At 32.8% G+C, this 20,996-nt stretch overlaps 4 protein-coding genes and 1 non-coding gene across 6 annotated transcripts; 3 read left to right on the top strand and 2 right to left on the bottom strand.

Annotated features, from left to right (window-relative positions):
- Window positions 1-82: 82 nt before the first annotated feature.
- LOC102659805 (ruvB-like protein 1) lies at window positions 83-5,509 on the top strand. The gene is made up of 13 exons (XM_014777654.3): window positions 83-622; window positions 1,530-1,672; window positions 1,862-2,050; window positions 2,153-2,284; window positions 2,372-2,521; window positions 2,702-2,857; window positions 3,496-3,630; window positions 3,909-3,974; window positions 4,062-4,168; window positions 4,598-4,697; window positions 4,795-4,886; window positions 4,957-5,026; window positions 5,125-5,509. Exons 2-13 carry the CDS (start codon window positions 1,583-1,585, stop codon window positions 5,212-5,214), a joined length of 1,377 nt encoding a protein of 458 aa, XP_014633140.1. The 5' UTR covers window positions 83-622; window positions 1,530-1,582; the 3' UTR covers window positions 5,215-5,509.
- A 124-nt stretch (window positions 5,510-5,633) lies between these two features.
- Window positions 5,634-8,230, top strand: LOC100805653 (uncharacterized). 2 transcript variants are annotated; one of them, XM_041017243.1, is made up of 4 exons: window positions 5,634-6,789; window positions 7,146-7,400; window positions 7,489-7,645; window positions 7,762-8,230. In XM_041017243.1, exons 2-4 carry the CDS (start codon window positions 7,227-7,229, stop codon window positions 7,797-7,799), a joined length of 369 nt encoding a protein of 122 aa, XP_040873177.1. In that variant the 5' UTR covers window positions 5,634-6,789; window positions 7,146-7,226; the 3' UTR covers window positions 7,800-8,230. The 2 variants fall into 2 exon arrangements, with proteins under 2 accessions (XP_040873177.1, XP_040873178.1); XM_041017244.1 differs by having other exon boundaries at window positions 5,634-7,400.
- MIR4379 (microRNA MIR4379) lies at window positions 8,043-8,126 on the top strand. The gene has a single exon (NR_126606.1). It is a non-coding gene; the product is annotated as a microRNA MIR4379 (primary transcript).
- A 376-nt stretch (window positions 8,231-8,606) lies between the features above and the next one.
- Window positions 8,607-13,241, bottom strand: LOC100805115 (protein NRT1/ PTR FAMILY 1.2). Its single transcript, XM_003529713.5, has 4 exons — window positions 12,947-13,241; window positions 12,633-12,850; window positions 9,975-10,522; window positions 8,607-9,891 (listed from the first exon to the last, which is right to left on the bottom strand). Exons 1-4 carry the CDS (start codon window positions 13,053-13,055, stop codon window positions 8,946-8,948), a joined length of 1,821 nt encoding a protein of 606 aa, XP_003529761.1. The 5' UTR covers window positions 13,056-13,241; the 3' UTR covers window positions 8,607-8,945.
- Window positions 13,242-17,327: 4,086 nt separating this feature from the next.
- LOC100804235 (protein NRT1/ PTR FAMILY 1.1) lies at window positions 17,328-20,405 on the bottom strand. The gene is made up of 4 exons (XM_003530094.4): window positions 20,036-20,405; window positions 19,736-19,953; window positions 18,683-19,230; window positions 17,328-18,591 (listed from the first exon to the last, which is right to left on the bottom strand). The coding sequence occupies exons 1-4, from the start codon at window positions 20,145-20,147 to the stop codon at window positions 17,634-17,636; spliced, it is 1,836 nt and encodes a 611-aa protein (XP_003530142.1). The 5' UTR covers window positions 20,148-20,405; the 3' UTR covers window positions 17,328-17,633.
- Between the last annotated feature and the right edge of the window lie 591 nt (window positions 20,406-20,996).

The raw sequence follows: 20,996 nt of genomic DNA, 5'->3' as shown, positions 1-20,996 counted from the left end.
ATGTATTTCAGCCAATATTTTCATTTGGGGTTAACAAGTTCTGTGGGTAAACCGTGGGAATATAATGTCAACATCATGAATTTACGAGCAATTTTAATTTCAATAAGTTCTATGATATCCGCCGTCATATTCGCTTGATCATTACACCAACAGCGAATGTTCTTTCTTGAAGCGGTTAATTACTGCGAATACATTGCAAAAAATTTCAGCAAAAGTACACAAGACTGTATCTTAACTTAAGCAAAAGAGAGGATCTGGGATTCTCACACAGGCAGCAATATAGCAACACACTATTTGTTAAAAGGGAATGTTTGTTTCTCAGAGTAGATTATCAAAAAAATATGACTCCGTTTCTTTGAGCTTTGTGTATTATATGTTGTATAGTCTTGGTTTTAGAGAAACGTGGATTGGGTGGATGAGAATGTGTATAGAGACAGCTTCCGTTTTTATTCTCGTAAATGGAAGCCTGACTTAAGAGTTTTCTTCACAAAAAGGATTGAGACAAGAACACCCATTAATTCTTTTTCTTTTAATTGTGACGGATGAACTTAGTGGACATATGAGATAAATGGTGGGAAGTAATTTCTTCAAAAGCTACAAGGTGGGAAATGAATTGTTGAAGGTAAATCTCCTCCAATTAACGGATGATACATTGTTTGTAGGGAAAATTGGTCATTGAAATTTATTTAAAACATGAAAAAATCATTAAAAGAATATGTTCAAAAGAATGTCTTATTAGCATTTTTCATAAGTAAATACAAGTAGAGAATCAACCAATCTTAATCATTTAACCTTCTAATATCTGTTAAGAAGACTTTGCATCACAAGCTTGATTAGTTAACATGAAGACCATGTCGTGATTCAAAGCACAATATATGTCGTCCTCTTTCGAGTAAATCTAGGCTTCTAGCTGATGGATCACACATGCGTTTTTACAATCTGTGATTAATTTGGAACTATCTTTTTGTAGAAGTTGTATTGCTTTGAGCCATTATGAATAAAGAAAATTTAAAATTTAAATATAACTCTTTTTGACTAAAATTAAGTGAATGGCTATTTTGATAATCTAAAAATATGTACAACCAATTCATATTTTAAATATCAAATTAGCCATGAATAGATTCCATCTTGTCCGAAATTTCATGTGGTACTTGAATTTTATTTTGAAATAAAAATATATATTTATGCAATTTTTTTACAACAAAGAAAAAGATAAAATGGTTAAATTAGCAAGGAAAAATACTGAATATAATATTATATAAAAATATTCTATAAAAAGTATAAATCTTTTAAAAACATGTTTTTAACCATCAGATCTCTTTCGATGGTAAGATTTTTGGAAAACCACATTAATGATATAGAATAGAATAAAGGAAAGTAAAAATGAGAGTGTAATGAAAAAAAAAATGTTCGGCCCAACAGGGTTTATGTATCTAGGCCTGGGTTAGGCCACGGCCCAGTGAATTCGTGTTCTTCTTCCCTTCCCTTATGCTTCATTTCAATTTTCAAGAGTGCGTTCTTTTCTTCAGTGTCCGCTGCTGCAAATTGCAAAGTGCAAAACCTGAGAGAGAAAGAGAGAAAAATGGAGAAGATGAAAATAGAAGAGGTTCAGTCAACCACGAAGAAACAGCGTGTTGCTACCCACACTCACATTAAAGGCTTAGGTCTCGAGGTGAGTTCCTCTTCCACTTCCACCTCTGGGTTTTTTTTTGTTTTTTTTTATTTTTAATCTTCGTTTGATTTTGTTACGTAAAGAAAATATTGTGTAGTCCTGCTCTGCTCAAACGGTTTTCACGTTGCTTCAATTTTTAAGTGAACAGTTGCATTTGTTTTTGTTTTTGTTTGATGATTATTCGTTCAGGCGAGTGGAAAAGCATTGCCTTTTGCTGCTGGGTTCGTGGGACAAGTTGAGGCGAGAGAAGCATCTGGTCTTGTGGTTGACATGATACGGCAGAAGAAGATGGCCGGCCGGGCACTTCTTCTCGCCGGACCACCCGGAACCGGCAAGACGGCGTTAGCTCTTGGGATAAGCCAGGAGCTTGGCACCAAGGTTTCCCTCTCAAGACTCTCATTCTCGTGGTGTTTTTTTTTTCTCTGTGTTTTGATTGTGACCCTTCTTGCTGCTGATAATAATGTTTATGCCACTCTGCAGGTTCCTTTCTGCCCAATGGTTGGTTCTGAAGTTTACTCCTCAGAAGTAAAGAAGACCGAGGTTCTCATGGAAAATTTTAGACGGGCCATTGGTCTGCGTATTAAGGAAAACAAGGAAGTATATGAAGGAGAGGTGAGTTTGTGCTATTCTCTTGTCAAAACTCGGATGTGATTGTGCCTTGTACATATTGTAGTTTATGTTTTGCTGGTCTTGTTTAAGGTCACCGAGCTCTCTCCGGAAGAAACTGAGAGTGTTACAGGTGGTTATGGTAAAAGTATTAGCCATGTGATCATTGGTTTGAAAACAGTGAAAGGAACCAAGCAACTCAAGTTGGATCCCACCATATATGATGCCTTGATTAAGGAAAAGGTGAGGTTTCTGAAATTATTTCCTCTTGTTCTTTGTGTGCTTCTGTCTTTACAAGTTATAAATTTCTTTTCTTATTATTTTTTTTTTCTTTTTTGTATGATGCTGTTTTAGTTTTAAAGCTGTGTGATATTTGTGTCAACAAATGTGATGTTTTGATTTGGGATTTCTGCCAATGTACAGGTAGCTGTTGGGGATGTAATATACATTGAGGCAAATAGTGGGGCTGTAAAAAGGGTGGGTCGAAGCGATGCTTTTGCTACCGAGTTTGACCTTGAAGCAGAAGAGTATGTTCCACTTCCCAAGGGAGAGGTTCACAAAAAAAAGGAGATTGTTCAGGTATTTAATTTGAAGACCAATGTTATATTTATGCAATACCTATAAGATTTGATAATTTAGTATAATTATTATATTTGAATCCTCTAATTGATGCTATGAGTAGTGTGTCCTTGCATCCGTAGTTTTGTTGCTTTTCTTTTCCCACTGATAAAAAAAACTGTATTGATGTCAATTTTCATTTCTGAGTTTAATTGTTTTTGTCAATAAAATGAATTCTATAGTTCTACTTCGAGTTGATCTGTGAGTGGTTGATAAATTAAAGCCCAGTCACCAAGCCGGTTCTCAATCTAACCAATTGAACCAGCCAGTCTGGTCTTGTTTTTATAACCATGGTTGTGATTGTCAATTTTTTTTGCAATTAAGCATAAGGCCCTAATTACGGTGGTACCAAATAAAAAAAAAATCTTTTTTCAATTATTAAATTGAAGCCATATCACCAAGGGGGGAGGCAAGACTTTAATCCAGATTTATGTGGACATCAGAATTTTTTATTCTAGATTTCAATTTAGTGGAGATAAATCTTTTTAAATAAAAATAATGAGTGGCTTGTACTAGTGTACTCTGTAAGAATGTGTTCTAGACATTGAATATTGTATATTTCTGATTTCTTATTGTGATTTGGATTGTTGTTCTTAAAGGATGTAACCCTACATGATCTTGATGCTGCCAATGCACGACCTCAAGGGGGACAAGATATTCTGTCTCTTATGGGTCAGATGATGAAGCCTAGGAAAACAGAGATCACTGACAAGTTGAGGCAAGAAATTAACAAGGTATTTTCATAACTTTTGATACAAGTTTGTAGTTTCATCTTTAATTAGTTATGGGGAAAATTAAGGGTCTAAAAAATGAGCTTTTTTCTTAGCAATTTCTTCAATTACGTTCAGTTGTCCTACGGCATGTTACTTATTGTTTAAGATGTTTTATACATAAATTGAAATTGGTGATTAATAAAGTCATACTCATGAGTTGTGTCCAGAAAAAACCAAAGGAAAAAAGAAAAGGAGGTACAATATAAAAATAAGAGAGTAACTGTTTTTGTTGGTGGCAGGTTGTCAACCGATATATTGATGAAGGTGTAGCAGAGCTTGTTCCTGGAGTTCTATTCATTGATGAGGTGACTGTGTCTTTAAATTTCTCACCAACTAATGTCTGCAAATACTATTGCATCTAATTTATCAAAAAATTTAATGTTTTTTTGCAGGTTCATATGCTAGATATGGAGTGTTTTTCGTATTTAAATCGTGCTTTAGAGAGCTCCCTATCTCCAATAGTAATCTTTGCTACTAATAGAGGAATATGCAATGTAAGGTATGATTAAACTAATGTTGCTTTTAAAGAAGTTTTGGTCCAGTGGTAAATTTGGATAAATCAATCGAATGCAATGTAGTGATTGATAGCCGGTCATTTTTGGTGTATTATTACCATAGCTGGCATCATTGCCATAGTTCTTATTTTGTTAATTACCTTTCCTTAATATCTCCATGATGTTGAGTTTAAATCTTGGTCATTTAAGATTTCAGTGCTTGTGATTAGTAAAAATTGAAAAGTTAATCTCTCTGGTTGTGGACCCTTGTTGAATGTTTAGGGTTTATGGTTCATACTTAATTGACAATTTCTCATACATCAATGTAAACCTTAAGTCAATGGCCATATTGATTAGTTGTTTGTTTGATATGGTCCTGTTTTCATTGTTTCACCATGCTTAAATTTGAGCATTATTGCCTTCTTTTTATACAGAGGGACTGATATGACCAGTCCTCATGGCATACCTGTTGACCTGTTGGATCGGTTGGTGATCATTCGAACGCAAACCTATGGTCCTGCTGAAATGATACAGGTAGTATGGCTTTCATGTGTCTTTTGAATAGATTTCAAAATGCTATGTCTTATGTGTTTGGATATACAAACATACATGCTTCTTAATTGTGGAACAGATTCTAGCTATCCGTGCTCAAGTAGAGGAACTGGTTGTGGATGAAGAAAGTTTAGCTTTCCTTGGGGAGATTGGACAACGAACATCTTTAAGGTTTGGATTCTTGATTGGCTGTTTTCCTATGCTTTTCTTTCTTATGTTACTTACACTTTTTGCTTATCAGGCATGCAGTTCAGCTGTTATCACCTGCCAGCATTGTTGCAAAAATGAATGGCCGAGACAACATCTGCAAGGTAATTATGAAATTGGACCATTTGATGTTCATAACTTGAAATAATGTTTGCTATGTGCTTATCCTCAACTCAATGAGTTATTATTGTGAAATTTATAGGCGGATCTTGAGGAAGTTTGTACGCTATACTTGGATGCCAAATCATCAGCCAGGTTACTTCAAGAGCAGCAGGAGAAATACATTTCATAATATTATTTTCCAACTGTTGCGATGGCTGGTGGTTGGGTTTGAATTACAACCAGTTTGTTTATTGCTTCTATACTGTCTCCTGCATGATTGAGATAATCGGTTCAAGGGATACATCTGGATATTATCGATGGTAGCAGGAACCTGAGATAAAGAACTTGGCTCGTTGGATAGCAATTACATGGTTAAAGTGTGCTGTAACTTTGTTACTTAATTCATTTTAGGATTCTTTTTCATGATGTTTTTGATGACTGAAAATGAAAAACAACGTGGAAATGTAATGAGGCAGTTATGTTGATACTGGACTTAAATGTCTTTTGATCTATCCCTTCTACAACTTTCTAATGTCATTTGGAATATTTAAATATTTTACGATGTGCTTAACATTTATGAAAATCCTCGACTTCCCTTTGTCTTGTAGAAGTTTAGATTTTCTTTTTATTTCATCTTATTCCTTCTAATTTTAAGAAAAAAGGGGAACAATATTAAATGGTAAAAAAGTGTTAACTATTGTTCTGAAAACTGAATCAGAAATTTGGTATTTGGTGAACGATCGAATGTCTGGTTCAAGTGTATATCATCACAAAATCAGCGTAGAGAAGAATTAGTAAAAAAAATTGAAAAATAGTAAAAAACTAATAAAACCTGGTGCTAATTTTTTTTTCCAAAATGTAATTGTATATCGAAAATTTTCTTTTCAAAGTTTTTAATGTTGCTGTATTGTGAGGATATTTCTTAGATATTTTTTGAGTTAAAAGTAGAGTATTTTTAAATTAAAGAGACCGAAATAAGATACAAAATGTTGGCAGGACTAAATTTGGATTTGAAAAGTTTTGAAGAGAAAAAAAAAGTATTTTGTCCTTTAAGAAATACCCTATAAAAGCATTGACACTTGACTCAAGAGGGGTTAGATTTTGACACTTAAGACTAGGTCTCCTTCCCCAGAATAATTTATTCAGAGAAACAGTTTTATTTATGAGTTCCAATGACTGACTAAATGTTTTTGTTTATAAAAAAAAATAAAAATAAGAAAGCATTATAGATGGTTAATTCTGGATGCATCCAAGCCACATTGGATTGTATCTAACATTTAAGTCTGTAAGGTTTTGATGTTAACAAATTATAAATTTTATGTGTTAATCTTATGCTTTAGCTATAGATTTATCTCTGTCTATGAGATACAAGCAGAAAGCATAAGGAAAAGGCTCTGGACGATGAATCAAAAATTTTTTTCACCATATCAATTTCATCCATTAAAAAATGCTTTAAAACAGAATTAAAATGCGAGGAAAATGGTACATGTTCCCCTAAATATGGCATCCCACAAAACACTTGGGTCATTTTCGCTTCTGTTGGATTGCGCTCTTGTTGATTGCTGGCCTGGTTACTTGTTCATTTGCGCATGCTCTTTTCTATTTGATAACTGGTAGTGTTTGTTTTTCTATTGCTTGTGAAATATAATTTGTCTTCTTTTTTTGCTCTGCAACAACCAACAACATAGATATGTTTTTTAGTCTCTGTTTTGGGAGCAACTTGGAGATCAATAACCTTTCAGCTTCAATTCCCTCTGTCACTAAGGTGGATCTTTTGTAATTATCTTTTAATCATACTTACTGTCATTATTTTCTTATTCATCTCTGTTATCGATGTTAACAAATCCGAAGTATGTATTTCTCCCTTTCCTTCTTTTAAAACTAATACTCAGAACTGATTTTGGAGAAAAACCATTTCTAAGACCAGTAATGCGTTCAAAAACCCAGTTTTGAACATGGAACCGGTTTTGATACTAAAACCGGTTTCTCCATCTACAACGATGCCCTTAGGACGCATCTAGTGGTCTAGTAAAATAAAGTTGTTACTTGTGAAAAGGTAAAACCAGAATGAATAAAGTATTGTGACTTTGTCATAAAAGTAAAACAAGGTTGATTTTTCAGTTGTCACCCATCTAACACGCCCTGAAGGAAGAGTGATAAAGTGAAACAGGGAAAAATTCTGTTTCTCTCTGGTTTGTGGGCATGGTTGAGAAAGAGATGGAAGATCCCAGTCTAGAAGTGATCCGGAAATGGATAAAAGGCCTGTCAGATGGGACTTATGGTCAAGAGTTTACTTCCACCACAAGGGTTATCCGGCTAGTAAAGGCACACAAAGGTTTCATCCTTTGTGACTTGATCATACACAGTGGCTTGTTGGTAATAGATTGATAATAATCTGATTCTCCTTTTACTTGAAGCATTTATCTTCCCTTTTCATGGAGATTCTTTGCTTTTATGTCTATAGGATGAAAATGGAAATTGGCATGTCAGTGCCATAGCAACATTAGTTGACATCATTGCAAGTTTTACCTCCTACTCCGTTACCTCGTGTCTGCAGGTCACTCTTGATTTAAGTATCTCATACTACTCAACGGCAAAGCTTCAAGCAGTTTTCTCTTCATGTAATATCTTTGGTGTTTGTGAAGAAACTTAAAGCCTTGACTTGAATCTAATTGTTTCATTCACCAAATGCATTCATTTTTTGTACCAAAATTTAGTTTTTTTTTTTTTTCTGTAGCTTGTATAATTCACTTTTTAACAATAGGAAGAGGTTGAAGTGGAGGCAAAGGTTATAAGAAAGAAGGATGAGTTGATTTCTGTGATTGTGGAAGTCAGGAAAAAGCATAATGGAGAACTGGTTGCTCTTGGAAAGCTGTGGATGGTAGCTAGAAAGAATCCAAGAAAGTAAACTCTACTTTGGTGTTTTAATACTAAATCCCATACGAGTAAATTCAGTGCTTCCTCTAACTACTTTGGTGTTTTAATATATAGGTAGACGAGTAAATTCAGTGTTTCCTCTTAGAGTGTATACTGTGAGAGGCCTAACTCAACCCCAAAAGCTAACTCAAGGGATGAGGGTTGCCCCTTATTTATATATTCTAATGCGGGATTAACTTTAGTCAATGTGAGACTTGGATTATTTCTAACACTTAGTTTGTTAACAGTACCTATATATTCATTGGAAGTCATTGTAATTACTGCAATAACAATAATTTATCACAACTATTACTACTACTATTAACGACAATAATGAATAATTAAATAAACCGAATAGTTGATCTGGTTGATACTCTTTCCATTAAAGTAGACATTACTTTTATACAATGATTCATTTATATTTTTCCTTAGTGCACTAAAAGTAAAGTGAACCGTTATCTAGTTTCTTGAGTCAATGATTCAATAATATTTGAAATTTGAAATCATGGAAGGATATCGTCTGTGGAAATTATCATTGGGTACTGGCCACCAGAAGTCCCCACTGTCATTATAGAAATTCATGCTTAAAAAATTCATTTTTTTTCATCGGTGGTTTTAATTATCTGTATATTCCAAGATCATTGAGAGTATTCTCAGATCAAATTGTATCGTTTGCAACATTTTAGAATAACAATTTTACTATGGAGCAAATATACATATTGACATACCAACACAGTTTACAGTTTACAGACACACATTAATAGCCTGTTGATATCTGCATCTACTACTAACCAAAACATGAAAATATAAATATGGCTATCCAAGTAGTGTATGTGCCTACTAAGTTCAACATCTCAACTAGGCAATCATCGGGTCTTCTGCACAAATCCTTGCTGTTTCCCTTTTATTGTGAACCAGTAGTTCAGTTAACTTTTCCTCCTTTGAGTCATTGTTTTCACTAATCTTGAATACCTTCTCAACAGGATCCCCCATTCATTGCCAAATCTAGTTAACTCTTTTCTCATTTGAGCCAATTCCTTCACTAACATCAACCTGGCCCATATTGCCCAATTGAGTGAATTCTTTCTCATTTGAACTATTTTCGTCAGACACCTTGAATAGTTGATCAACCGTGGGTCCATAAGCCCAACTGCATACTAGATAATACAGTATATTAACAGCACTCAGTGAAGCAAGAACCCAGTAGTACCTGTCATAACGACCCTTGTTAATATTATCTAAAACCCATCCCTCGTTTCCTCCTCTTGAAGTAGCATTTTCCACAATGCTGAATATTAAACTAGATAACACATTTCCTGCAGCCATTCCAAGTCCAAAAAGGCAAGCGGCAATACTTGACATAGTTCTTGGAAACTCAGTGTAATAAAACTCATTTTGGCCTATAGCATTGAATGCTTCAGCCATGCCTGACAAGCAAAGTTGAGGAACAAGCCACATTGCAGACATATTCAACACTGCATGTGTGTCATTAATATGTCCCTCCCTGATTGCTCTCCTTCGCCTTTCATTCTCCACAATAGCTGCAGTTGCCAAGTGGAGAAAAGAGAAAACCAACCCAATTCCCATTCTTCTCTTGGCACTGATCCTAACTGGTTTGCCTCTGAGCTTTGATGCTATAGGAATAATGACACGATCATAAAGAGCCACCCATATAAATATTATAAACACAATGACTACGGCAAAAGAACCCGCTGGGATTTCAAAGTGTGAAGTGATATGTCTGTTGAGGGATTTAGCTTGCAGTAATCCAAACGAGCCTCCAATGTTAACTGACACCATGATCCCCGTAGACCACAGTGGAATAACTTTAATAATAGCTTTTAGCTCTTCCACTCGATCTATTGTGCAGAGACTCCACGGATTTGAAGCTGATCCATCAGAGGCTATATCTTTTTCTGGATCTTTAGTGATGCAAGCTTTATTCAGAAACCTAGAAAACAAAACATTGTCAGAAGTTCAGAATATTTTCATCCAGTGAACAAGCAAAACATGATAATAATGAGAGTGGTCAACCTTAGTTTATCAGTAGGAACAACAAGATCAGAGTCCTTCCTACGATGGTACATTGCAGCTGAGTTCCTAGGTGGTAAAGGAAGCTTCCGGTTCTTATAGGCCACGACAATTACTTGTGCTAAGCCAGTGATTAAGCTGCCTTGTACTTTATTCTTTACATAAAGTGGAGAAGCAAGAAAGAAGAAGAAAGTGGACATGAACATAAGTGCTGCTGGAACTCCAAAACCCACTTTCCATCCAAAATGATCTTGTATATATACTATGACTGTGAGGGCAATTATAACAGAAAAAGCTGTAGAAGCATAATACCAGCTGAAAAATGTTTCCAATGCCCTCTGGTTGTTTGGGTTATCTTTTTTATTCACCTGGTCTGCGCCAAATGCGATGGAGCATGAAAGGCCACCATTTCCAATGGACATGAGAGCAAAGGAAGAGATTAACATTGTCATTTGCCCAGCTGTTGCTGGTTTACATCTTTCAGTTGCAGGGTTGCAAGGAGGAGGCCGAGCCTGTGGGATGATGGCTGTTAGGCACAAGAGTGCCATTCCCTGTTAGCAAAATAAAAAGTTATAATAAAATTAACTCATTTTAACTATTTTGAATGTCTTGTAACCGTGAAGTCTGACCAAGTTTTACAGATAACAGAGAAGAATGTGAAACAGGTTTGTATTTAGTGTTAGACTGTTAGTGCATTAAAAATATAAAAATGTTAATATTGTCTTGTATTTCGTGCATCAGGATTCAGGATAGCTTATTTATCTCCATATATGTCACTTATACGTTGAAAAGATCATATAGTTGTGAATTTATATTTTATCATATGTGAAATGGCTTTTGGCTTCACATTTCTGTTTATACAAATATATAAAGGAGGTCCAGTGGAATAATCATCGATTAGACACTTCAATATTATATAAAGAAAGTAATTTCTAGTCGCTAATAAAGTTGCACTATTCGTTCTTGTTTCATCAGTAAAAGTATAAACAAATCTCAGATCATGTACAACTTACAACTTTTAGACTGGAACTAAGAGCAAGGGACAACTACACAGATCATGCCAATAACCAATGAATTTTCAGAGGACTAGTAATTGCCATGAGGTTTGTTCATAACTAATGTGCAACAGAACTAAATATTTCTTTCTTCAAAAAAAAAAAAAGAACTAGATATTTCTTAACTTTTCTTGCTGTAAAAGTATTTACTTCCTTATAGATTTATATAGTATTCAGAAGAGATGGACCTTAGATGGATCATTCCCATTACATCTTATCTCCAAAGGATTATGGTTTACTTTCGTGAAGACTAAAGACAACAGAATCACAGGTTTTGATATCCAATCAACTCGATGCAATCAAATGTGTTTATGGTTTTAAGAAAGAGTAGTTCTATTTATTATGAAATGAAAACCACACGAATTTCACGAAAGTAAAATGGACGGTGGTAATTTTTTAATATTGATTAAAATATTTGAAAAACATGTTATAGGACTATAGGAGAATTCACAAAGATCAATTGTCGTGCACTTATAACGAAATCTGTTTTCGTAACAAATAATATTTTCCTTTAGGAAGAGTTTCCTTTAATGGTACATTGGTACACAAACGCAATTTTGGCTGTTGTGTCAGTTTTTGGATATCCACAGTTTTCCACAATATTAAAGATCGTGCAAAACAGTAATTATGATCACAATCGTAATTTAAAATCCTATACATATCCATAGCTTCATTAGATGAATTCTGCTCTTGTGGTACTTAACTTTTAACAAAAAGGTGATCAACTCTATATTGGCTAATTATCTCAGAAAATCCTCCCTCCGCCAACAGAAAGAATAGAAAAAACAATTAGTTATTTCTATCAATAAGTTACACTTCCGTGCATAGAAAGCTTACTTAGAAATAGCAACATGGAAGAAAACTACAAACATTTTCCAATTATCTCGGTTTTTTTTTCTTAAAAAAAACGTGGAGAGCATAAAGCTACAAAAAAAAGTAACCACTTCCCCCAGAGCAAAGCTAACTTAAAGATAGCAACATAGATGAAAACTACAAACATTTTTCAATTATCACATCTGTTTTTTTTTTTCTTTTAAACTGTAGAGTGCATAAAGCCACAAAAAAAGTAACCGCTTCCCTGCAAAGCAAAGCTTACTTAGAGATAGCAACAATGAAGAAAAAACTACATAAATTCTCCAATTGTCTCAGCTGTTTTTTGTGAAACCGTAGGGTGCATAAAGCCACTTTTGTGTCATGAGAAGTAAAAAAGTTTTCGGTGCATTTTGTTCCGCACTACTAAAAAACCAATTGATTTTTCCTTATTACTACTTTGAGAATAATTGGATGGGAAAAGGACAAGTGAAGCTCCTTAAACTGAACACTAGAATTGTGAATTTATCAGAAATTTGAGATGAGACGCAAGTTATTCCAACTTAATGAAGCCAAAGCTCATAGAGTTCAAGTATAAGAGACAACTACCATGGAAATATCTCATTGTATTAATATGATAAAAGATGATGAATTATTACAAAGATATTCCTATTTATACCAGTGATGTGTGTCTAACAAACTAAGTCAATCTGAACCATTGAACATAACAGTGATCTTATGATGTTTAACAGAATTCAGAAGAGAAAAGGCAGAAAGGAATCTGAAAAGAAAGTACCAGGAAAGAGATGGAGGAACCAAACCCAACAGAGAGGAATCGACCGAGGCAAGAATCAGCAATGAAAGCACCTATGAGTGGTGTGAGATTGCTTGTTGCAGAGGATAAGAGAAGCACCTGAGTTGCTTTGGCTAAATGAAACTTGTAACTCCCCATCAAATACAATATCATGTTCGGCAGAAGACCGATTTTCGCCACGCTTGCAAGTGCTTCATTTGCTGCGAACACAACCAAAACCAAAAACAATGAGAATCCTTAACCAAACCAAATCCATGTTTTTTCTTTGTTGTTATGTGGAACAAAACAAAGTTTACCTATGATGAAAGGCATGGTAACAATACCACCCTTTTTCCTTTGTGGTTGTGGAATGTGTTGAGAAGCCATTTCCAATTCACTTGAACAAAACTCCACTTCCTTCTCCATTATTGATGCCTATGAAGGAGGCAACAACAATATAGAGCCCTTAAATACTAGTACTCTTCATGCAGCAAAGAAAGATGTCAGAGCTTCCAATCTGTGTCTATACTCTGCTAATTAACAAATAATATAGAGCTCCAGTGTACCATGTGAGTGTTTCTGTTACAACATATTCTATACCATCACTGTCCCACGATATTTACAATGTATCCGTTATATAAATGCATCAGTTACATGCAAGAAATAATTAACTAATGCATTAGTATCAATTAAAATAATTACATTAAGTTACTTAATTTTAATTAATAATATCATAAATTAAAATTGTTAATAAGTTATTCCGTCCATCTTAATATAATTGTCATCTTAAGTTATTCTATCATAACAAAAAAATTAATAAATAGATAAAAAAAATAACAATTTTATAAAATTAACTTTTTTATTATTTTTATTTTTTATTTTTTTAGTCCATATAATTAATATTATAAGAGATATAAGTGGAAAAAAATAATTAATATTACATAAAAAAAATTAAAATAATAATTATTTTGGAATAATTATTATTATGAGACAGAAATAGGATAAATGTATAAAACGAGTGTCTCCGTAAGAGTATAAAAAGAAATGAATTCTCCTAATCAATGGCGTATTGATTTTTTTATATTGAAATTCACTATAAATGCATTAGAAATCCTAACAGAAGTGTATTAATGACATGTTTTTAATAAAAGCTGCTCTTAACGTAGTAGTTAGCATTTGCCAAAAGAATTAACAATTAATAATTTGAAAATGGATCAATGATTCTTGTAGTTAAGATAAAGAAAAATTCACCTGTGCTTATTATATTTCTGTACTTCATAATTTCTACATAAATATTTTTAAAGCACTCTGTATATTGAAAATAGAAAAAGATTTAATATAAAACACTTTTAAAAATTTAATATATTATACTCTTTTAGTTTTTAACTATTATTCGTTCGTTACAGTGAAGCTGCATTATATATATGCTGAATTGGCAATGAAAAAATGCATGATTGGGAGTCAAATACGCGTATATTCTAAGTTTCCAGATTATCCTTTTGGTTTCAGACTGCACGCCTGAAATGGGACAAATGACATACAGACGAAGCTTAAAGATTGCATCAACTTGGCAATTAATTATTCGCAAGCATGCAAAAAATATTACTTATCTATGCATTTATAGCAAGATTAATCTAACGTGAAAGAACCTATGATAGCAACATTATAGTGAAAAATTATGGTCCATTACCTAGTAAGATGATCCATCCTGACATTACTTGTGCCAGTAAAGATATTAGTCGTTATTCAAATTTTGTTTTTATTTATTTATCAAATTAGTGTATTTTTTTTTTAAAATTACTAACACGGAATTTGTGTACGATTTCCTTTTACTTTTTACTCAAAAGATTTTTTTAAGACTTTTTACAACTACAAATATTTCTAAATGTTAATTATATCCAAATGCATGCATTGATTATACTCTGTTTGGTTTAACTTAATTTTTTAAAAAAGTGATTATTTCTTTAAAAAATATCTAATAAATTCGTTATGTATCTTGTGGATAAAATCAATAATTTCTATCGCGTGGATATATATATAATTTAAGCGCATATTTTAATTGTTTTTAATAATTAAAATTAATATTCTTACTTTTTTTAAGGAATGACAAATGAATGTTTTATTTAGAATCAGTGTTAAGTTTTGTACATCAGACAGAATACAATAATCTTTATAATAAGGATAATCCTTCATCCAAAGCATTTCGTAAAGAATTTAAAGCAATTAAGTTTTGCTAAACAATCTGCCACCCCATTTTACATTCCTTTTGCACAAATACCAAGTCTCATGTGTTGAGGCTTTGTTTGTCCCTCTATCATCAATTGCTTTAAGATAAACCGACCCTCAGTCATCAATTAGTTTCTCCCGAATGTCATTAATTAATTCAATTTAATTAATTTAATAACCCTTTTTGACTTTTGGAAATTCTTATTTCTATATGTAAAAAAAATAATCTTATTTCTAGTTTAAATTTAACTAGAATTAATTTAAAGTAAAGAAAAGCTAAAATATATTAAGTTTAACTAAGTTCATTTTAATATAATTATTTTTATTTTAAAAATGTATTGCTACTACAAATATAATTTATAAATATAAAATTACTGAAAAAGAGAAGTCTACTTTACCTAGACTTTATGAAAAGGACGTGATAGCACCTTTGTAATTTAGCTAGTGTTTTGGAATCTTGTGATCATCGTTACTTCCTTGTCTACAGTGAGTTTCTCACTTGGGCATTCATCTTTAAAATGCTCATTATATTCCTAAAGAGTCAAAGACGTTGGGAAATATAACTATAAGAGAAGAGAAACCACACGATTATCATTTTGAATACGACTAACGTTGGTGTTCACATTATTAGTTGCTAGGAAGATGCAGTACGATTAACGATTAATTCTATAAATAAAAACATAATAAAAATAATATCAAGAATGCTGATCTTATTTTAATTAATCTTTTACAAATATTCATTAGAATTATTAGATCTTTTTACAGGTACTACAAAAATATTATTAAAAAATTTGGTTCCATTATAATTAGTTTTAAATGATTATGATACAAGTTAGTTCACTTTAAAGTACGTGAGCTTATAATATTAAATTGCTTGGCCAAGCAATTTTCCATTTCTTATAGTCATGCATAAGCAATTTGTATTACTTTCTTTCTTTTTTTTAGGGTGTCTGTATTGCTTTCTTAAAAGAGGAGGATATTGAAAAAATCATTAGTGCAAAATTTATTAGAAAACAAAACTTCATAAAAGAGGAGGAATATAATAGTCATAGTCATGTGCTGTGACATATACTCTTTTCATAAAATGTTCATTCATATATGCCATACAAGACCAAAACTTCTGCCAAGACAAAGATCCTAAAGAAAGAAAAGCTAAGGCGTGAGAGCCAAAAGGTAGACTTCAGGATTATGATGATGGGATTGATGGCTACTATATTGTAATATTTTTCAGAAAAATGTAAAGAATGCAATATTACTTTCTTCTAAGTCTATAAATGATACTATCAGACAATACTACAATAACATCACCGTAAACTTAATGGCTTCCAAGTCAATAAATGATATCAGACAGAGTTACTCTTTTTTTTTAACAGACACTGTTACTTTTAATTAAAGTGTACTAGAATAAAGTTATGTTTCCATAAACTTCTTCAAAATATTTTAAGAAAATAAAGTATAAAGAAAATAAAATAATTTTTCTGATAAATTAAAATTAATTTATGCATAACTTAATTTGTTGAAATTCTTTTATTTTAACTCATATATAAGTTAATTTTAGCTTATGAAAAATATTATTTTATTTTTTCTTATTATTTTCTGTTTTTAAGTATTTTTATGGAGAGATTTATCTAAAAAGAACCTTATAGTAAAGTAGTTAGATAGTTTGTATGCAATTATCTTTTATTATTGTTGTAAAACAAAATAAAATAATAAATATTTTTTATTAACATAACAATATATATAATAGGAAGTTCAGATTTTTCTTAAAACTAAATTTAAACTTTTAATCAGTATAAAATGTCTTGCATACCATTTATTTATTTTTACTCTCTTCTACTTATCTAAATAAGAGAAAAAAAATTCTACTTTTTTTTCTCTTATTTCTATCTATCCAAATAACATGTTTTTTTTTATATATATTATTTCTCTTCTATTTATATGTATCCCATTTCTTTCTCTTTTATTTATTATCTTCCTATTCCACTTTTCATCTACCCATAACATTATATTTAACTTGTCTTCCGAATATGAGATGTAAAAGAGGTTCATGACTAAAATCAATGCAATTTCTCTTATTTTCATTTACTAGTTCTTATTTACACAAGGTATTAAAATTAACAAAGAGTACATAAAACTATAATTACCTAGCAATATATTTTTGCATATAAAACAAAAATATATATAAAAAAGCATCATAAAAATGTGTTCTTTTATATCATGTTACATTTATCAACTAGTTCAACAATTAATTTCACCATTCACATTAGCTAGTTCCAACATTTAATTTTCTTGAACACTTCTAATATAACAAGTTAACTCAATAGTTTTTAACTAGAAAATTATTTTTTAAGTTTCAGTTATCTTTTCTATTAGTTTTCCCAAACATAATCTATATATAAGTGTGAGAATATATAAATCAGAGATTCAGAATACAGCAAAATGAAATAACTCAGTAACTAGCAACTGAACACGCATGGGAAAGATAGGTGCTTTGCAATCCTTATGTAGTATGATTTGAAGAATCTTGTCAAACCATATGAAATATTGCCTCGTACAATATCAACAACCGGTTTCAGTTGCCTAATAATAAAGTAGAACAGAGTTCAACCAATGATTGGTCAATTTCAGCTATCACCAAAAAGATTGTTGTATGGATGACCCACAAAGGAATGAAGGGCGAGGCTCCCAAATAAGAATATTTTGTTTGTTTTTGTAAATTGAAAACACTAACATTCTTATTTATTTATTGAAAACACTAAAACTAATTTCAATCAGTTACTATTTATGTGAAGTTCTTAAAATTTCTTCACTAACCTGAGATACCTTATCAAACTGACCCTTAGTCCTGGATTGAATTAATGGCAATTCTTCCTCATTGGAACCATTTTCTTCAGTTACCTTTGATTCTTGATCAGAAGTAGGTCCATAAGCCCAACTGCATACTAGATAATACAGTACATTAACAGCACTCATTGTGGCAAGAAGCCAGTAGTACTTGTCAAATCGACCCTTGTTAATGTTATCTGAAACCCATCCATCTTTTCCCCCTCTTGAAGTAACCTTTTCCACAATACTGAATACCAATGAAGATAACACGTATCCCACAGCCATTCCTAGTCCAAAAAGGGAAGAAGCAATGCTCGACATAGTCTTAGGAAACTCGGTGTAATAGAACTCATTTTGGCCTATTGCATTGAATGCTTCAGCTATGCCACCCAAGCAAAGTTGAGGAAAGAGCCACATTGCAGACATATTCAACACTGCATGTGTGTCGTTAATATGTCCCTCACTAATTGCTCTCCTTCGCCTTGTAGTCTCAACAATTGCTGCAGTTACCAAGTGGAGAAAAGAGAAAAGCAACCCAAGTCCCATTCTTCTCTTGGCACTGATCCTAACCGGTTTGCCTCTAAGCTTTGATGCAAGAGGAATAATGACACGATCATAAAGAGCTATCCAAATAAATATTGTAAATATCATGATTACACTCATAGACCCAGCTGGAACTTCGAAATTTGGAGTGATATGTCGGTTAAGGGATTTAGCTTGCAGCAATCCAAACGAGCCTCCAATGTTAAGATACATCATGATCCCTGTAGACCACAGGGGAATAACTTTAATAATAGCTTTTAGTTCTTCTACTTGATCAACTGTGCAGAGACTCCACCGATTGTAGGCTGACCCATCAGAGGCTATATCTTTTTCTGAGTCTTTAATGAAGCAAGCTTTATTCAGAAACCTAGAAAAAACATCACTAAAAGTTCAGTATTATTTCATCCAGTGAGTAAGCAAAAGATAACAATTTGGGTAGCATGAATATGTGATTCAACCTTAGTTTATCAGATGGAACAACTAGATCAGAGTCCTTGTTACGATGATACATTCCATCTGAGATCTTATGTGGTAATCGAAGTTTCCTGTTCTTATAGGCTACAACAATCACACATGCAAAGCCAGTGAGCAAGTTGTTGTGTGTTTTATTCTTTACATAAAGTGGAGAAGCCAAAAAGAAGAAAAAAGTGGACAAGAACATAAGTGCTGCTGGAACTCCAAAACCCAATTTCCACCCAAGATGATCTTGGATATATACAATTCCAGTGAAGGCAATTATGACTGATATCGCTGACGAAGCATAGTACCAGCTGAAGAACATCTCCAAGGCCCTTTGGTTATTGGGGTTATCTTTTCTATTCACCTGGTCAGCACCAAAGGCTAGGGAACATGAAAGGCCACCATTTCCAATGGACATGAGAGCAAGGGAAGAGATTAACATTGCCATTTGTCCAGGTGTTGCTGATTCACATCTTTCAGTTTCAGAATTGCAAGGAGGAGGCCGAGCCTGTGGGATCATGGCTGTTAGCCACAACAGTGTCATTCCCTGTTACCAAAAAGTCAACTTTCTTTTTAAAACATTAACTAACAGAATCTAAACTAACTTTTAACAAAAATAACTAAGTGCAAGGTCATCATTTAACAAATACAGAATTACTGTGAGAACATCTAATCAACTAATGAGTAATGACAAATTTGAATGTCTTTTTCTGGGTAAACCAAGGGCATCCCATTCTTCTTTGAGCCAGTTAAATTTTGAGGGACTGATCTCTCCCCACAAAGGCTTGCTTTTCTATACACATGAACATGATCTTCAGGGATCGAATCCCTAAACACATCCTTAAGAGACATGGTTATCTGCCCACCATGCCACACTATATTGGTAACTAATTTGAATGTCTTGTAACCCAATGGACTGATTATTTTATTTCTCCAATAGAAAGGGACATTAAAATGTCAATATTGTGTTCATAATGAAATATATGGAAGTTGAATTTAGAGAATGACATGATATGTGAAGGAAAAGGAATAGCTTATACAGTTATACCTACCAGAAAAGTGATGAAGGAACCTAAACCAACAGCGAGGAAGCGACCCAGATAAGAATCAGCAATGAAGGCTCCGGGAAGAGGCATGAAATTGGTGGTTGCAACTGATAAGAGGAGTATCTTGGTAGCTTTGCCTAAATGAAGATTGTAGTTTCCCATCAAATACAATATCATATTGGGCAGAAGCCCCAACGTTGCCACCCTCGCAAGTGCTTCATTTGCTGCCATTCATTCAGATCAAGTCAACACCCAAATCAAAACAGGATCTGAGAAAAACATAGTCCGAGGTTGAGGGGCACAAACCTATGATGAAAGGCATGGTAACGAGGCCACCCTTACCACACCTTTGGGGTTGGGAAATGCGCTGGGAATCCATTCTGGATTGAGCTGAAGAAAGTTCTAGTTCCTTCTCCATTGATTAGCCACTGTTAGAGTTAGAGCCTTCTTCTTCAACCCTTTTACTAATGCAATTCAACAAAGACATATATATATATATATAGTACAAATGATACACATCTTCGTCTACTCGCCACAGCCACAGCTTGCCACCTCCTTCTATCAGACCCTCAACTAAGTCAATGGTCAACAAACCCTCTCTTCTGTTCTCCTCCCATTATCAAAGGCTTCAAATTATACTGTCGTCGCAAATGGTTTCAATTAGAATATAGTAATTAGGAGGCATGGATAACAATGTGGTATATAACAATAGATAGTTACCTATTGTAAGATTTTATAAAAATTAAAACTCTTATAATTATTCTCGTAAATTTGTTCATAATTTAAACTAAAATTAAGAATAAATAAATTAATATATCTATGGAAATGGAAAAAAATTAATTAACCTCATTTAAGTACACAGATTCCATTTAAGAATATACTTTTTTTCTTAAATTATTCGAGATACGAGGGACTAAAATAAGTGGCAAATTACGGTATCGAAGTTTTTTTTTTTTTATCTTGTTAATTTTAAGGACTAAAGTGAGAATGAATGAAAATTTTCCGAATTAAACTCATAATTTAACTTGTTTCTTTTTTATAAGGTCCAGGTCTTCGTTTTATTTATGCGATTTAATTATCTGATTTATTAAAATTAAGAAAATTAATTAATTTATTTAATAACAATAAATTTATTCTAAATTTATATACTTTTCCAAAAATACTAATGTCATTATTCTTTCTCTTTTTTCTAAATACATGTTAATATAATATCTCATATTTATTTAGGGTTATTTTTAGTCTACATCATTTATATATGAGATTATAT

Source organism: Glycine max, chromosome 7, assembly GCF_000004515.6.
Source record: "Glycine max cultivar Williams 82 chromosome 7, Glycine_max_v4.0, whole genome shotgun sequence".
Classification (NCBI taxonomy): Eukaryota; Viridiplantae; Streptophyta; class Magnoliopsida; order Fabales; family Fabaceae; genus Glycine; species Glycine max.
Note: the sequence above shows the minus strand (reverse complement) of the source record. Positions and strands in the feature narration are given on the sequence as shown.

What these genes read in the sequence shown, in the direction of transcription:
- LOC100804235 (XM_003530094.4), bottom strand. Translation starts at nt 20,147, where the DNA reads ATGGAGAAGGAACTAGAACTTTCTTCAGCTCAATCCAGAATGGATTCC. An exon ending in GTTCCTTCATCACTTTTCTG is followed by an intron (nt 19,231 to 19,735) that starts GTAGGTATAACT and finishes TTTTGGTAACAG; the next exon opens with GGAATGACACTGTTGTGGCT. An exon ending in GTTCCATCTGATAAACTAAG is followed by an intron (nt 18,592 to 18,682) that starts GTTGAATCACAT and finishes TGTTTTTTCTAG; the next exon opens with GTTTCTGAATAAAGCTTGCT.
- LOC100805653 (XM_041017243.1), top strand. Translation starts at nt 7,227, where the DNA reads ATGGTTGAGAAAGAGATGGAAGATCCCAGTCTAGAAGTGATCCGGAAA. An exon ending in TCATACACAGTGGCTTGTTG is followed by an intron (nt 7,401 to 7,488) that starts GTAATAGATTGA and finishes TTATGTCTATAG; the next exon opens with GATGAAAATGGAAATTGGCA. An exon ending in TCAAGCAGTTTTCTCTTCAT is followed by an intron (nt 7,646 to 7,761) that starts GTAATATCTTTG and finishes TTTTTTCTGTAG; the next exon opens with CTTGTATAATTCACTTTTTA.
- LOC102659805 (XM_014777654.3), top strand. Translation starts at nt 1,583, where the DNA reads ATGGAGAAGATGAAAATAGAAGAGGTTCAGTCAACCACGAAGAAACAG. An exon ending in AGGAAGTATATGAAGGAGAG is followed by an intron (nt 2,285 to 2,371) that starts GTGAGTTTGTGC and finishes GTCTTGTTTAAG; the next exon opens with GTCACCGAGCTCTCTCCGGA. An exon ending in AGAGGAATATGCAATGTAAG is followed by an intron (nt 4,169 to 4,597) that starts GTATGATTAAAC and finishes CTTTTTATACAG; the next exon opens with AGGGACTGATATGACCAGTC.
- LOC100805115 (XM_003529713.5), bottom strand. Translation starts at nt 13,055, where the DNA reads ATGGAGAAGGAAGTGGAGTTTTGTTCAAGTGAATTGGAAATGGCTTCT. An exon ending in GTTCCTCCATCTCTTTCCTG is followed by an intron (nt 10,523 to 12,632) that starts GTACTTTCTTTT and finishes TTTTGCTAACAG; the next exon opens with GGAATGGCACTCTTGTGCCT. An exon ending in GTTCCTACTGATAAACTAAG is followed by an intron (nt 9,892 to 9,974) that starts GTTGACCACTCT and finishes TTTGTTTTCTAG; the next exon opens with GTTTCTGAATAAAGCTTGCA.